This window comes from Carlito syrichta, unplaced genomic scaffold, assembly GCF_000164805.1.
Source record: "Carlito syrichta isolate Samal-C Ts95f unplaced genomic scaffold, Tarsius_syrichta-2.0.1 Scaffold301974, whole genome shotgun sequence".
Lineage (NCBI taxonomy): Eukaryota > Metazoa > Chordata > Mammalia > Primates > Tarsiidae > Carlito > Carlito syrichta.
In genome coordinates, this window is record NW_007246070.1 from 883,096 (window position 1) to 899,596 (window position 16,501).

At 41.6% G+C, this 16,501-nt stretch overlaps 1 protein-coding gene across 1 annotated transcript in view; it reads left to right on the forward strand.

The window, feature by feature from the left end:
• UBASH3B (ubiquitin associated and SH3 domain containing B) overlaps positions 1 to 12,602 on the forward strand; it is a 36,826-nt gene extending 24,224 nt beyond the window's left edge. Inside the window, exons 10-14 of the mRNA XM_021711280.1 lie at positions 140 to 232; positions 1,141 to 1,285; positions 7,880 to 7,986; positions 9,855 to 9,964; positions 11,205 to 12,602. Of these exons, the coding sequence (XP_021566955.1) occupies positions 140 to 232; positions 1,141 to 1,285; positions 7,880 to 7,986; positions 9,855 to 9,964; positions 11,205 to 11,342 (593 nt within the window). The 3' untranslated portion in view covers positions 11,343 to 12,602. The remainder of the gene's footprint in view (positions 1 to 139; positions 233 to 1,140; positions 1,286 to 7,879; positions 7,987 to 9,854; positions 9,965 to 11,204) is intronic.
• Positions 12,603 to 16,501: the final 3,899 nt, after the last annotated feature.

The following is a 16,501-nucleotide window of genomic DNA, read 5'->3' on the forward strand; positions in this document are numbered from 1 at the left end:
GTCTTGCTATGATGCCTAGATTGGTCTCATACCCCTGAGCTCAAGCAGTCCTCCCTCCTCAGCCTCCCAAAGTGCTGGGATTACAGGCATGAGCCACCATACCCAGCCCAGGCTGATTCTTCTTTGATTTTCTTTACAGGTGAAGCCTTACTAGAAAGTAACACCATTATTGATCACGTCTATTGTTCCCCATCCCTACGCTGTGTTCAAACCGCACACAATATCTTGAAAGGTAAGGCTCTTAGGTTGACAAGAGTCAGTTAGTCCAATTTTCTAGGCAGCCCCATACCTAAATTATCATAAAGTCAAGAAATATTAGCCAATTGAAAGGTTTGAATCTGTAATGTATAGCAAGGAATGTATAGCACTTTCATCCTAAAGTCTGTGGAAGTGTGAGTTACAGGTATAACCATTCTCACCTCATGAGAAGGAAAACGTAAAGAAACAGAGTTAGACTATTTACTGACACCAAAGAAAGAATAAGAAATAGACAAGACAACAAAGAATTTGACACTATATTTGAGTCTTCTATTCTTTAACCTTAAATAAATCTTCTCTTTACTTTCAGAAGGCATTTATATATTAAATTTGCACAGAAAAAATTGGACTAAATGCAAAACAGAGCTAAGCTACTCTGAGGGTCATTCCACTATGATAAAACACAGACTTGTGCATTGCTACTTGTAAATATTCAACATTAGATTTTCTAATAGAGAAAATAAATGATTTACATGCTATTCAAATATAACGTAAGCTATTGTAAAATAGTGGAAGCTAAATGAATATCTGAAGTTTCTTAGTAAGTCTCAATCATGGAATTTACTTTAGAAAAAGAAATTATAATAGTCACATAATTGAATAAATTATCTGGATAATGACTCATGGGTTTTGGTTTTTTTTCCTTAAACCAGACACCCCTTAAAACCAGCATATATCCTGGGATGGCAAGAGTATTAAACTCATGTATTTGTAATATACAAAAATTAAAAACTCTTGTCCAAACCCATATGTCACCACTTCCCTTCAGCCATTAGAAAGAGAAGAGCTGATATATCTGGATTTTTGTAACAATTTGACCTAGAAATTATTTTTCCACTGAGAACACAGCAGTACCTCCTTTATCTTTATTTTACCTATAAGGTTTACAACAAGAAAATCACTTGAAGATCCGTGTAGAGCCTGGCTTATTTGAGTGGACAAAATGGGTCGCTGGGAACACGTTACCTGCATGGATACCTCCATCAGAGTTAGCCGCAGCCAACCTGAGTGTGGATACAACCTACAGGTAAGCCTCAGAAACTGCTCTTCCTGTGGCCAGTGTGGCAATATTGTCCGCACTAGCACCAGGACAGGCTCATTAAAGAGAGGAGGGGTCAGATATTGCCTACAGGCAGTTGTCCGGGTTAGTGGAAGTCAAGCTATGAATTGAGAAGCCAAAGTTAGAGAAAAGCCAACACCGCTTAGTATTTGGCATTAGTGTCAATTAGATTCCCACCCCCACCCCCCAGGATGGATTTTTCTGACTTTATTATATGTGTATTTCAGTGTACTAATAAAACCATTTTGCTTTCCAAGAATAAACACTAGCTAATGATGACGTGGTTGAGAAGTTTGTTGGGAGGTAAGGGAGATGACAATGTCTTGCCTTAAATTTTCACATTTTTAAAATTTTATTTTAATTTTTTTAGAAAGCAGGATTTATTGAGAGAACAGAAAAGCTCCCATAGTGGGAGGGGACCCGAGGGGGTTGCCGATTTTTTTTTTTTTTAATCAGAGTCTCACTGTGTCATCCAGGCTGCAGTGCAGTGGTACAATCATGGCTACCACTGCATCGATCAGCTGGGCTCAAGTGATCCTTCCACCTCAGCCTCATAAGTAGCTGGAATTACAGACATGCCCCTCCATGCCTGGCTAATTTTTAAATTTATTGTAGAGATGAGGTCTTGCCAAGATGCCCAACCTGGTCTCGAGCCCTTGGGCTCAGGCAATCTTCTTGCCTCCACCTCCCAAAGTGCTGGGATTATAGGCATGAGCCACCATGCCTGGCCTCAAAGCATTATTAATTCTCTTTATTATCCTCATTTATTATTGCTATAACCTCAGAATGTAGACAAGCCACTTTTATATATGAGAGAGTTCAAGTAGCTCATCTAAAGTTATACAAACATTTGGTGATTACCCATAATAATAACAATAACATAACCTTTATTAATAACTTTCTACATATCAAGCACTGTGTATTCTGCTATACAATTAGTTGTCTCATTCTTGTTCCTTTGTTTTTTCCATTACCCAACTGTTTGTACTGTAGATTTGTAGTATTTGTAGATTACTCACAGGTGAATAATCCATATGTGCATAATTAAGAATTAATCAATAATAATATAGTTGTGTTAACTATTAAAAATCCACTCAGGCATTTGCAAAATCTCTTTGAGAAAGAACAGATAGTCACAACTATTACAGTGGAGAATTAAGTTTATATTTCTTAGGGCAGAATTTGGAACAAGGGGTTAATATAAGCAGAACTTTCTTTCTTGCGTTATCTGTTGACCTTTCATTTCAAATACCTGCTCAAACCACAAATAAAGCAATAAGGTAGGAGAGAATACCTTTTTGTCCATACTCATTTTTCTGCTCAGCAAAGAAGACCTTAGATAACTTCATTAATTATTTATGTGCTACTTCTTCTTGTCTTAAAGGAATTAACATTCTTCAAAAATAAAATTAGATCAATCAATAGAATCTCCTACTAATACAGTTCACATTTTGTTCTGTCCCCTCTCCAGCCACTATTTTTTTGTTCTTTGCAGACAAACAGCAATAAGTTGTTGTTCCCATGCCAACAGCCATCATCCCTCTGGCCTAGAAAGAAGGGTGTTGCTGCCAACATTGGTGAAGTGCTTTTCATTACTCACTACCAGCCCCACCCAGGCCAACTTGGGCCAACTCAGTCTTCAGTTTCCCCCTTAGATACACTCTGCAGTGCTTTCCAAGCTGACTTACAAAGGTCTCCAGAATTCATCTAGCTAAGCCTTTCAATGTGCACATAAATATACACCCTACCAGCAATGCAAGGATGAGTGTTGGAAACCTGGGGGTCAGGACACAGTTCTTTTTTTTTTTTTTTTTTTTGAGTTGGAGTCTCATTCTGTCGCCCAGACTGGAGTGCAGTGGCCGCTCCCGGCCACCACAGCCTCGACCTGCTGGGCTCTGGTGATCCTTCCGTCTCAGCCTTCCAAGTAGCTGGAACTACAGGCGCGCGCTACCATGCCCTGCTAATTTTTTTATTTATTGTAGAGATGAGGTCTCACCAAGTTGCCCAGGTGGGTCTTGAACCCGCGGGCTCAGGCAGTCCACTCCCCTCAGCCTCTCAAAGTGCGGGATTACAGGCTGAGCCACCAAGCCTGGCTAGGACACAGTTCTTATTCCAGATTTTCTTTTCCCCGCTCTAGAAAATCAAAATTCAATTCAACCAACTGTGCTCAGTGGCTCACACCTGAAATCCCTGCATTTTGGGAGGCCAATGCAGGAGGATCATTTGAGCCCAGAAGTTTGAGACCAACCTGGGCTACATAGCAAGACCCTGTCTCTATAAAAAATTTTTTTTGTTAAACCAGGCATGGTGGTATACACATTTAGTCCCAGCCACTCAGGTGGAAGAATCACTTGAACCCAGGAGGTCAAGGGCTGTGGTGAGCCATGATTGTGCCACTGCACTCCAGCCTAGGCAACAGTGAGACCTCAACTCAAAAAAAAAAAAAAAAAGAATTCAATTTAACCATTTTCTGTTTGATGAGGGAGTTGGAGAAGGAGATGAAACCACTAATTGAGTTTGAGAAACTCAAACTCAGTTGAGAAAGCCGAAGTTAAAGCATGTAGACAGTCCTATGAAATTAATGATGCCAAAAGAACAGGCCTTTTGAAGCAAGAAGCTGGTTGGGCCGGGCTCAGTGGCTCAGCCTGTAATCCCGCACCTTTGGGAGGCTGAGGTGAGTGGATTGCCTGAGCCCGCGGGTTCGAGACCCGCCTGGACAGCGAGACCTCATCTCTACAATAAATCAAAAAATCAGCCGGGCGTGGTAGTGCATGCCTATAATTCCGGCTACTTGGAAGGCTGAGGTGGAAGGATCGCCGGAGCCCAGCAGGATGAGGCTACGGTGGCCGGGAGCGGCCACTGCACTCCAGTCTGGGCAACAGAGTGAGACTCCAACTCAAAAAAAAAAAAAAGAAGAAGAAGCTGGTTGGGAGTGGGGGAATGATTGAAGACACATGATGGCAGGTAGAAGGGCAAGCCCTGAGATCCAGGGTAGTATGAGTCAGGCAAGCTCTGCTCAAAGAGTCCTATCACCTTGCAATAGGGGTGAGCAGAAAACAGAAGGGTGCTGGGACTGGAGCCAAAGTAGGGAAACCAGCCAGGCTAGTGAGTAATATTTAAGCTTCATACACAGGCAGCAAGACCAACCTAGAGACGAAGGATAGAAAGCAGTTCCAGTCTTGGGTAGCTGGGCCAGAAGGAGCAAGGCAGAAAAACAAAATACACACCAGATGAGTTGGGCTTCAGGATAGGGTCCTGACCAGGAGGTAGGGAACTGGGGAAGGGCATGGATCCAGAGCATTTGACAGACAAGAAATCAACTTTGGTGTGGGTTCAAGGCAGAGCATGCACTACAGCCTGGAGCAAAGCAGGATGGGAGTGGAGTATATATCAGGGAGGATACTGTTCCGGGGGATGCCACCTGAGGACCCAGAGCACTGGGTTCTAGGCCTAGTGGGTGGTAGAAAGCCCACCTGATTCTGAAGACAGCACAAGGGCTCTGCAAGTGTGGCCAACAGCATGACAAGTCCTCTGACAACAGCAAGAAAGCTTCGGCTGTGTCCCATGCCCGTCAGGGCTGGTCAGACCCTGGAGCCATTCTTAGGTTCAACTTCAGGATACTGAGAGAAGCCAAAGACAAACTCGCCAGGAGGAATTAAATTCCAGCATCTATGCCATTCTTCACTCACATAGATCTCACACATTACAGTGTGGTCTCACTCTTGAAATGACTCTCATACAAAGTGGCCTTTTGTTATGTAATAGAGGAATGACCTGGGAGACCAGGTGGTATAAATGGAAGTGGAACTGGCAGGGATGGGGAGGGAAGAGGGAAGAAGGAATTTGCTCCAGAACAATGAGGTACAGACCTACCAAGTGGTGATTCATGCCTCTACTTTTCCTTCAGGGTGTTGTGAGATTCAGAAGGCTGTTTCCTGGGAGAAACATGCACGCTGAGAGGATGCTAGATAAGGACAAGTGTCCTTCAAATGGAACGGCATCCCTCTCTGGACAGTAAGCCCACATGCACAGAGGGCAGCCTTAAAGAGAACAATGTCAGAAGCTGTCCGATGTGGAGGATGAGGCAGATCTCAGACCCAAGTACAAGTCCAGCCTCTAAGAGTTGCTAACAGTGTGAGTGTAGGCAAGTCAGCTACAGCCTTTCTGAGCTTCTGTTTTGTCGTCCATAAATTCAGGGTTTATGAAAGGGTTGCTGGGAGGATTATAATATTAGAATGCAGGTAGGGCACTTGCACAGGGTCTGATACCTGGAAACCTCTCAGTAATTTTTTTTTCTGAGTTGGAGTCTCATTCTGTCATCCAGGCTGGAGTGCGGTGGCACAGTTATGGGTACCACAGCCTCAACCTGCTGGGCTCAAGTGATTCTTCCACCTCAGCCTTCCATGTAGCTGGAACTAAAAGTGTGCACTACCACACCCAGCTAATTTTTTTTATATATTGTAGAGACAAGGTCTCACCAACTTGCCCAACCTGGTCTTGAACACCTGGGCTCAGTCAATCCTCTTGCCTGGGCCTCCCAAAGTACTGGGATTACAGGCTTGAGCTACCACACCTGGCCAGTTAATATTTTTAGTACTAACAGTAGCAGTAGTCATATATTCTAATTAAGATGTCATGTGAATTCACTTTGAAAATTTACCACCACCTCCACCATGCACTAAGCACCCAGCACTGAAAAACAAAATATGGCTAGGCTCGGTGGCTCAGCCTGTAATCCCTTGCTTTGGGAGGCTGAGGTGAGTGGATAGCCTGAGCCCATGGGTTCAAGACCCGCCTTGGCAACTTGGTGAGACCTCATCTCTACAGTAAATCAAAATATAGCCGGGCGTGGTAGCGCATGCCTGTAGTTCCAGCTACTTGGAAGGCTGAGGTGGAAGAATCGCCGAAGCCCAGCAGGTTGAGGTTGCAGTGGCTGAGGTTGAGGTTGCGGTGGCTGAGGTTGAGGTTGCAGCGGCTGATGTGGAACGGCCACCGCACTCCAGTCTGGGTGACAGAGTGAGACTCCAACTCAAAAAAAGAAAAAGAAAATATGGCTGGGCTCGGTGGCTCAGTTGTAATCCCAGCACTTTGGGAGGTCGAGCCGAGTGAATCGCTTGAGCCCAAGGTTCAAGACCAGCCTGGGCAACTTGGTGAGATCTCATCTCTACAATAAATAAAAAATCAGCCGGGCATGGTAGCACGCGCCTGCAGTTCAGGCTACTTGGAAGGCTGAGGCAGAAGGATCCCCTGAGCCCAGCAGGTCAATACTGGGGTGGATGTGAGTGTGCCACTGCACTCCAGTGTGGGTGATGGAGTGAGACTCCAACTCAAAAAAAAGAAAAGACAAAATACAAAAATAGAAAAGTGAAATGACACAGTTGTACTCAAAACCAAGATAAACATCTCATGGACCAGAAACAACATAGGGATTCTAAATAGTTAAAGGGAGTGGAGGAAGGCAGAGGCAGGCTCTGTGGGCATCAGTAACCGGGTTTGAAGATGTTCAGGGTCACAGGACAGAAGGCTCTGCTTTGATCATCCTGGTAAACACCTTTGGAGATTGTGTCATAATTATCATTTACATTAATAACCTCCTCACCCCATCCACAGAGAGCTCTTCAAGCACAGAAATTGGATTCCCACTGGGTATGTGGCTCATGCCTGTAATCCCAGCACTTTGGGAGGCTAAGGCAAGAGAATTGTCTGAACCCATAGGCAAGAAGCTGTCCAATGTGGAAGGTGTCCAGCCTGGGCAACTTGGCAAGACTTCGTCTCTACAATAAATCAAAAAATTAGTTGGGCATGGTGGTGCACACCTATAGTTCCAGCTACTTGGAAGGCTGAAGCGGAAGGATCGCCTGAGCCTAGCACGTTGAAGCTGCAGTGGCCATGAGTGTGCCACTGCACTCCAGCCTGGGACAGAGTGAGATTCTAACTCAAAAAAAAAAGAAACTGGGTTCCCTTCATCTTTATGTTCCCTCGGCTTCTTCTAGCACCAGATATATGTTCTGTGTTCAAAATTAGAGGAAAAGAAAAAGACTGGCTAAAATGTTATAAGCTCACAAATCAGATGGACCTAATGTCTGCTTTTAAAAATCTATCTTTGCAGCTTATCGTGTATAAGGCTCCTGAAGAGAGGCTTGGGAGATTCCTGCTGATCTAAATAGGTAGAGAGGTCTAATCTCTCCTTTGCTTTCTGTGAGCTATGTGACTAGGGCCATCAATAAACCTCTTAGGTGTTATCCTGTGGGTGAAACATGCAGTGAATGTCTCATTTTTCAATTGGTCATTGTGACACTATACACAGAGTCTTTATTTCTGTACATTTCTCCACACTGGACAGCTTCTGACATTTCTGTACATTTCGACCCCATGTCCATATAATGGAACAGTAGTTTCATTTCTAGAAAATGTATAAACAGATGTATGGGAACTTTAGAAAAGTCTCAAAACCAAGATAAACTTTAGAAAAGTCTTGAAATAAAAGTAGTTTAAAGTTATAGCCTTTTTTGTCTCAAGATCAAAATGTTTTCATTTCCTTTGTTCATTTTTCTATTACAGACCTCACATTCCAGTCAGCAAATTAGTGGTTTCAGAATCTTATGACACTTATATCAGTAGAAGTTTCCAAGTAACAAAAGAAATAATAAGTGAATGTAAAAGTAAAGGTAGGTGGTATTATTTTGGATTCCATATATGATCATTTCTCTGTCATGATTAATAGGCTATTCAAGATGTTTCAGCCTGCTTCGGCAAACTTGCTTAATGAGAAAGAAATTTTCAGACCCTCTTCTAGCTATTTTCACATTAAACGGCTAATACTCTCTAAGTATCCAAAATGGAAGATATTCCAGGGGTATACAGACTTAGTTACTATACTTATTATCTTAAATTCTGCATCTTGTCCCCTGTAAAAAGATTCCCTCTTACAACTTCCAAAAGTTCTTCAGCATACCACTGTTTTGCCTTTAATTGATCAAGTAGCATAGACACACAAACACAAAGACACGTACATAAACACACCAACCAAGAGCAATGTCCTATAAAGCTCAAGTCTGTTTGCTATTGAATTTTCTAAACATCAAACTCAAGTATTGAATGCTATGTAAGACTGCTCACCATAAATTTTTAAATGAAAAAGGCAGATTACAAAAGAGTATGGACATTCCCATCATCCTCTTTGTTGTTGTTGTTAAAATTATTTATCTTCAGCCGGGCTCGGTGGCTCAGCCTGTAATCCCGCGCCTTGGGAGGCTGAAGTGAGTGGATTGCCTGAGCCCGCGGGTTCAAGACCCGCCTGGGCAACTTGGTGAGACCTCATCGCTACAATAAAAAAAAAAAAAAAAATTAGCCAGGTGTGGTAGCGCACCTGTAGTTCCAGCTACTTGGAGGGCTGAGGCGGAAGGATCGCTGGAGCCCAGCAGGTCGAGGCTGCGGTGGCAGGAGCGGACACTTGCACTCCAATCTGGGTGACAGAGTGAGACTCCAACTCAAAAAAAAAGAAAAAAATTATTTATCTTTTTAGAGCAAAGACTAGAATTAGATACAGGAAAATATTACAGTAGATCACCCTGGACAACAGATGTATGGATGACTCCCACCTTCCAGTTTTCACTCATTAGCCCCTCACTACCATAATGGTGCACAGCATGTTCTCTCAACTAGGACATCTCAAGAACTCTACAGTGGCAACATTGAAAATAATATTAGAGAGCCCTATGGACATAGAACAGTTCTGTATCTTGATTGTGGTAGGGGTTACACAAAGCTACACATATGATGGAATTGCATGAACTGCATACCCACATACACACAAATAAGTGCTGTATGTCTGGTAAAGTCTGAATAAGCTGTGTGAATTGTACCAGTGTCCACTTCCTGAGTTTGATAACATAACATAGTTATGTGAGATGTTACCACTGGGGGAGGCTGGGTGAGGGGTACATGGGACCTCCCTGGTATGCATGTATTTGTGAGTGTGTGTGTGTGTGTGTGTGTGTGTGTGTGTGTGTGTGTGTGTGTATGACCTCCTGTAAACCTATAATTATTTTAAGATAAGAGTTTTTTTGGTTTTTTTGTCTTTTTTTTTAGGCTGCTTTAACAGTAACAAACCACTTTCAAAATAGTATTGCTTGGTCAAATTGTCTTCTTGAGTATGTTTGTCCCTCTCCAGAGCACTTAGCTTCCAGTATTTACAAAGTTTACCAGGTGCAGTGGTCCATGCCTGTAATCCCAGCACTTTGGGAGGCTGAGTTTGGAGGATTGCTTGCGCCCAGGAGTTCAAGACCAACCTGGGCAACAAAGCAAGACCTCATCTTTACAAAAAATACAAAAATTAGCTGGGTGTGTTGGCCCAGCTACTGAGTAGGCTAAGGTGGAAGTATCTCCTGAGTCTAGGAGGTTGAGGCTGTGGTGAGCTGTGATTATGCCACTGCACTCCAGCCTCAGTGACAGAGTAAGACCCCCACTCAAAAAAAAATAGTTCGCATGTGTCATTATATAAATGGTCTTCCTATTCCTTGCTTTTTTTCCCCAGGAAATAACATTCTGATTGTGGCCCACGCATCTTCCCTTGAAGCATGTACCTGCCAGCTTCAGGGCCTATCACCTCAGAACTCCAAGGACTTTGTACAAATGGTCCGAAAGGTAATTCATTCTTGCACTCTTGGGGCCCATAGTGGCTAGCAGTTTTATGAAAGTTCAATGACTGGCTGAGAGCTAAGTTCTTTGAAGCGTGTGGTTATGCTGAGCTTGGAAGATCTTTTATTGATTCACTCAACCAAGAGGTATTGAGTGGTACACTAAAGTAAGGCACTTTATTAGGCCTTGTATAAGAGAAAAAAAATGTGTTAGCACTAGTTTCAACTTCTAAGAGCTAAAATTTAGGAAGCAGCTAAGAATTATAAACAAATTGTCTGAATTTCCCTGAGGGACCTTGGATTGGATAAACAGAGGTGAGTCCAAAATCCATCGTCTGAAAACTTAGCTCAAAGAGAGGCTCTCGCAGGTAGGTCAAGCAAAGCAGCAATTTAAAATGACCAGACTGAAAGACAAACCCAGGAACAAGGCAGCAAAACAGAAAACCCATGAGGTTGACCCACACATCTGGAGTCTTCCTTTCCGTGCCTGTTGAGAGAGGTTTTCTGGTCAGCCACCTCCCACACACTTCCCCTCAGGCGAGTTAGATACTTCCTTTCTCTGCCATGGGGGAACTTTGTTCAATTTTTTTCCCCACGTTTTTTAAAAGATTATTTATGCGTCTGTTCTTTCCAATAGTCTGTAAGCTGCTGGAGCTCAGAGATTTTCATATTGTTTATGAATGCAGCTCTGGACACATATACAAAATGACGTTTTGAAATTGGCATTATGACTTATGTTAGGGAGGGCACAGCTTTAGCTTTGACTGTTACAGATTCATGTGAAGAGGGAAAAAAGATAAAATGGGGTGAAACACATTTTTAAAAATTGGATAATCTTTCCCCTTATGTCTAAGGCTAATTTCAGAAATGCCTGAACTGCCTTTTTAACTTGACTTGCAATTAGGAGTTAACTCCTAGCACCTTAGCGTTATATATTTTTGTCCTCTTTTCTCCCACCCTATGAAGCAGCAATTTAAAAAAAATTACTTAATTGCACTAGGGGAGCTCCCCATTTAATGGACCCTTCTGATAAATCCTCTTGCCATGTAAACACTCTTTCCTGTAATGTATCAGTTTTATCCATCTCATTTTCTTTATTGATTTTTTAAGAGAATGCATTTCTACAAAGCCTCTGTGTGTTCCTATTATTCTCTAGGGCTACCTGAATACCTTTATGTCTAGGTAAAAAAGTTAAAGCATTAAACCTCTGTCTTCAATTTCTTCTTTCTTTACTACTCTTACTTCAGATCCCCTACCTGGGATTTTGCTCCTGTGAAGAATTAGGAGAAACTGGAATATGGCAGCTAACAGACCCACCTATCCTTCCACTTACCCATGGACCCACTGGGGGCTTCAACTGGAGAGAGACCTTACTTCAAGAATAAACCACATGAGTGGATGAGAAGAAAAGGCCTTTTGGAGACATGTCTTTTTGTGTGTTTAGTAACAGTGGAAAAATCCATACCACATGCTAAGCGGACAGCTCAGAATAATTTAGCATATTTCTTTTTACGCTTAAAGTTCTTGTGATGGGGCTGTGTAAATAAGGGAGACTTGATTCAGAGAAGAAAAAAAAATCGTTCTCTCTGGACTCTTGCCTCGCCAGCGAGGCTTTGGAGAACTGTCTTCCTGAATTGGGGCACTAGCAGCAGGTAGTTTTCTTCCATCTATGCAGGGCTATGGAGCCTCACTCCTCCCAAAGGGAGCCGCCAGCTCGCTCTAAGGGATGCATGAGGAAGGAGCATGGCCAGAGTCCAGCTGGGGGAGCATCGAGCAACCTGTTGGGGATGGAATGTTCTTTTGATCTCCATTTTTCAGTTAGGCAGAGCCAAGCTGAGGAATCCTTTTAAGGTACTAGAAAACGTGCCCTGAAGAGAGTCGTTCTTAGGTCACACATCAAATTCTACCCTCAGTAGACCCCACACACCAGTGTTGCCGGCTCAAGACGCTACTTGAAGACTCTAACATGTGCCCTGGCACTGCCGCATTTTCTCTAGAGCAGCTGGCCCTTGCTACAGCCCTTCCCCCTTGCTTCTATCTGTGAAATGGGGAGACAAAGCACTTTTGCTCTCCAAAGCACTTTTGGATACTCAGGAGGAAGATAAGAGAAATGTGTAAAGTATTCAATCCTAGGCGCAGAGAACTTGCAAAATATGAAGTGACTTGGAATTACCCATACTGTTTCTCAATCACTGCCATTTGCTCGTCTTTGCTCCTAGACTCTAGACCATGGTAACTAGTTCAGGATGTTGACATTTTGAACGAATGTATGTTAGATACATTATTTGCAGCAAGAAGCTCATGCTGTGCAATATGGACACCTTTGCAAACCATACCAAGGGTCAGGTTGTTGTACACCTACAGTACATGTCAACCTTAACAGAACATCCACAAATGAGTCAATTCTTCCAGGGATGTATAATGAAGTCAGGTCACAGAACTAATTTAAATGACACTCACGGCTGCACTGCTACTTGTGCTGCTGGTTTTTTTGTTTGTTTGTTTTTCTATGATAATTTAAAATATATAGGTAGGGCTACTTGAGGAAATTTGGAGAACCACATCCTGTGGTTTCTCATTACACCTACTTCCTGCATTTGGAGGGAGTTTATTTAAAAGAAAAATAAATGACAATCAAGCCAAAACACCAGTTACTAATGTCTAGATTTAATGGTGTGACTAGGTGACTGTTGATGGCCACAATAGTCGGTATGGTATAGTTTATTCTGCAGAATATGTGTGCAAAGTGAAATCCCAGACATTTAAAGGGGACATTAGTTAGTATGAAACAAATCTATATATGTTATAGCAACATTAAATACATTTTAAAATCCAGATGCATAAAACATATGGTATATAAAAATAGATCTATGCTTATATTTGAAACTAGAATTTGATGACCCCTGGAAAGAAGAGGAAGTGAAAGGATGCTGGCTATAAATGTTAACCAGCAGAAGGATTATAGTTGTGTTTTTTTTTTAAGTCACTTAGAGAAACAGGCCATGAATTCTACATTTTAAAAATGTAGAATGGTTTCTTCTAGCATTGCATAAATACAGACCTAGCTTCTGGGTATAAAGATATCCCTGTATTGATATGTTAATATAAATATTTTCACCTTAAAATGTTTTAGGGGGAAATATTCCCCTTAAAGTTCTTAAAAGTCACATTACCTCTAACATTATGTCACTACAATTCATTCTTCTGGTATCTGTAAAGAAGTGGCTTCACTGCCTAGTCAGTTCTGTAGCCCAGTATTTATTAGAGTCACCACAAATTTTCGTGGACTTTGAGTGCTCAGAATAATGCTTGAACACTTCATATCAGATCACCTTGAAACTGTAGCAATGTTTTTCTGGGCAGTATCTGTACTTGTATAAAATAGAGTACAGAATAGGTTATCAGCATCACTGTTCTCAATTTCTTAGTCCTGTGATGATCTGATAACTCAGTTTGGGCTACAATCCATCCTTCTTAGTCCAGTATGGACACAGCCTTAGGCAGTGGTCTTTATGAGCGAAAGGAGACTAAGATCTGAAATAATTCTCTAAATTAGCTGGGCACGGTGGCTCACACCTGTAATCCTAGCACTTTGGGAGGCTGAGGTGAGAGGACTGCCTGAGCCCAGGGTTTGAGACCAACAAATTGGTGAGACCTTATTTCTACAATTAAAAAAAAAAAAAAAAAGCTGGGCGTGGTGGCACACTCCTGTAGTTCCAGCTACTAGGAAGGCTGAGGCGGAAGGATCGCCCGAGCCCAGTAGATCGAGGCTGTGGTGGCTGTGAGTGAGCCACTGCACTCCAGCCTGGGTGACAGTGAGACTCCAACTCAAAAAATAATAATAATAGTAATAATTTTCTAAATAATTTAGATGAGAAACCCTGAGTACAAGAACGAGTATATTCCTCTGCTTTACTTATCCAAAATGCTTATCAAATTGACACAAATGATCTGAATTCATTTAAACTCTCATTGCACACTCACCTATTTAAAAAACACCTTGGACTGCAACTGAGAAAATCTTTGAAGGTCATGTTGAACCTATGTCTAATAAAAGAAACAGACACATGTATTACCTGATTTCACATTCATACAAAAATTCTAGGTTGATATTAAAGCCAGAAGCTAAAACTGGTTCTTTTTGATCTGAAGCTGATGCTTATTAGAATAAGTGGTCTGTGGGGAGAGAAGGAAGGAAGGACAAGGAAGGAAATGCCAGATAATAATCAAGTGGTTTCTTGTACAGAGGAATTTTTTAAATGTAGAAAGTTATCTGAAATAAACTAGGTGAAATGAAATTAACTTAAAGGATTTAATCTGGGATTGAAAGTCTGAAATAGTTTCCTGCTTCTGCAAGTGTGCCACATGAATCCGATAATGCCCCAGTATTATTCACAGGTGGAACTTTGTTTTCTGGGATTTTAAAATGCCACGTCTATTACTCCACGGACTAGAGACTAATTGGCACATTTTAATGCATAAGCTGGGGGTTTCATTTTCCCAGGCTCTCTTCACCATCACTGCACTGGTAGCTAGGAGCTTATTGCTTCACCCAGTATGGAGTTCAGATTACAATGTTTTCCATTACATTTAGATTCATAGAATCTGAATGGCTGACTAAATGGCCATCTGATGGCTAAAAGAGGGGGGTATTTTTCACCCTGTAGTGAAAGGCGTGGGGGAGTTTCTACTTTTTATTTTAATTATACTTTAACCAAAGACTTATTTTAAGGTAACCTTATATTTGAAAAATGATTTTGCAAAAAATAAAAAATAAAAAATATATCTTCTGGAGTGATGTCAGTTTGGTAAATCATTGTTGATAATTTCCTTGTTAGTGGTATTTGGAATGCATATAGACTGTCTTCCCGTTGTGCTTAGCATTACCATAAATGTATCTTTTCCACTCAACTAGCTGTATTCGTATTAAAATGAAGTCTCTTATTTCAGTTACTTAGTGTCATTGGGAACTAATTGAACAGCTACAGTAAGAGAGGTTCCTATCTTTTTGCCTTTGTAAAAAGGCTTCCCAGTGTGGTAAAAGGAAGGCTTTCCTCCGTAACCTAGGCACTCTGCAACTCCAGTGTTTAATATAAAAGCAGTGATGAATTGCTCTTTTGAAATTACTCTAAGTAATGCATGTGTTAGAATACAGATGAACCTCCGTTTAATTTTCACAGGCTTCAGCACAGTCAACTGTACCAAGTCTGCACGAACTTAGATAATGAGGTGCAGGGTTATTTGCATTTAAATTGTAATCCGGCACACGTGTGAGAAAGAAGAGGCGCTAGTCTAACTAGCCTGCCTTGCGGGAGAGATGAGACTGGTGGAGGAGGGCGAGGGGGGGGGGGGGGGGGGGGGGGGGGGAAGGAGTGATTTAACATCTAGTTAGGCTAATATTCACTTTACAAAGGTGATGGGGGATATTTTGTTAGGTGACGGCAGATACTTTTCATTTTTAAACATAGGATTAAAATTGGATTTGCTTCTCTTTAATACTTCAACATATTGAATTTTCCTAGGAAAATGACTAGCTATAATGAAAATTCAAAGGAAGGGGGGAAAGATAGTCTCTAAATGCAGAGGAAATGACTTGATTTTTAAAGACATATAACATTAGGTTTGGTGTATGTAGGCTTAAAATTATAGTGATGAGTAGTCAAACTTAATATACAATCAGTTCTTACAAATATTTTACACGGTATCACTTAGCTGCCATTACTCACACAAAAATCAGAATTTTGCAGCTGTTCAACTATTCATGGACTCTGTACAGGATCGATATGTGTAATGGGAGATATGTACTGCTTCTTTCTTTGAGTACCACTAGAGATGGGAACACCATCTCAAGGTATTTTGGTTATGCAAACTTAGGTTATTCTAAACCGGCTATCTTGGAGAGATATATTGGTTTCTTTCTCATTTATAAGGCTATTGTATCTTCTTTTTTTCTATGTAATTCAGGTGTATTTATTTGAGAAACGTTTGTAATTATAAGAAAGAAAACCACACCTAACTGTATTGCCAAATTCTTTGTAAACTATCCGTGGCATTTGTGCTTTCCTGGCTGAGAGCGCTCCCTCTTGACATAGCTATGGCACCATTGTAACTAGTTCATTCCCTTTAAGAAGCATCTCTGTTAAATGGTTTATAGATGATTTAATAAAGACAAACTGTGTTCTTCGTCGATCCAGAGTGATCGCATATTAAATTCTGAGTGGCCTCTATTACTGTCATGTTTTCAGGTGTTTTACTTTGGTCATTATTATTTTGAAAATATCCATTAAGAGTGTGATTCTTCTTTCAGAGGGTCAGAGGGTCACTCGCTACTGATGGAAGGGAGGGATGCTCTGGCAGCACTGTAGGTCTCTGGTCCCCACTGATTAGGCACCAAGCCTCTGAGTCATTCAGACTAGGGAGGTGAACACCCATGGGTGAAGAAACAGGCTTCACAGAGCTTCCTCTGCCCTATATGCAAACTGTAGGGGGCGCAAGATGTCTTTCTTTCTGCCCCCATTACAATAGACAGATTAACACAAGAAAA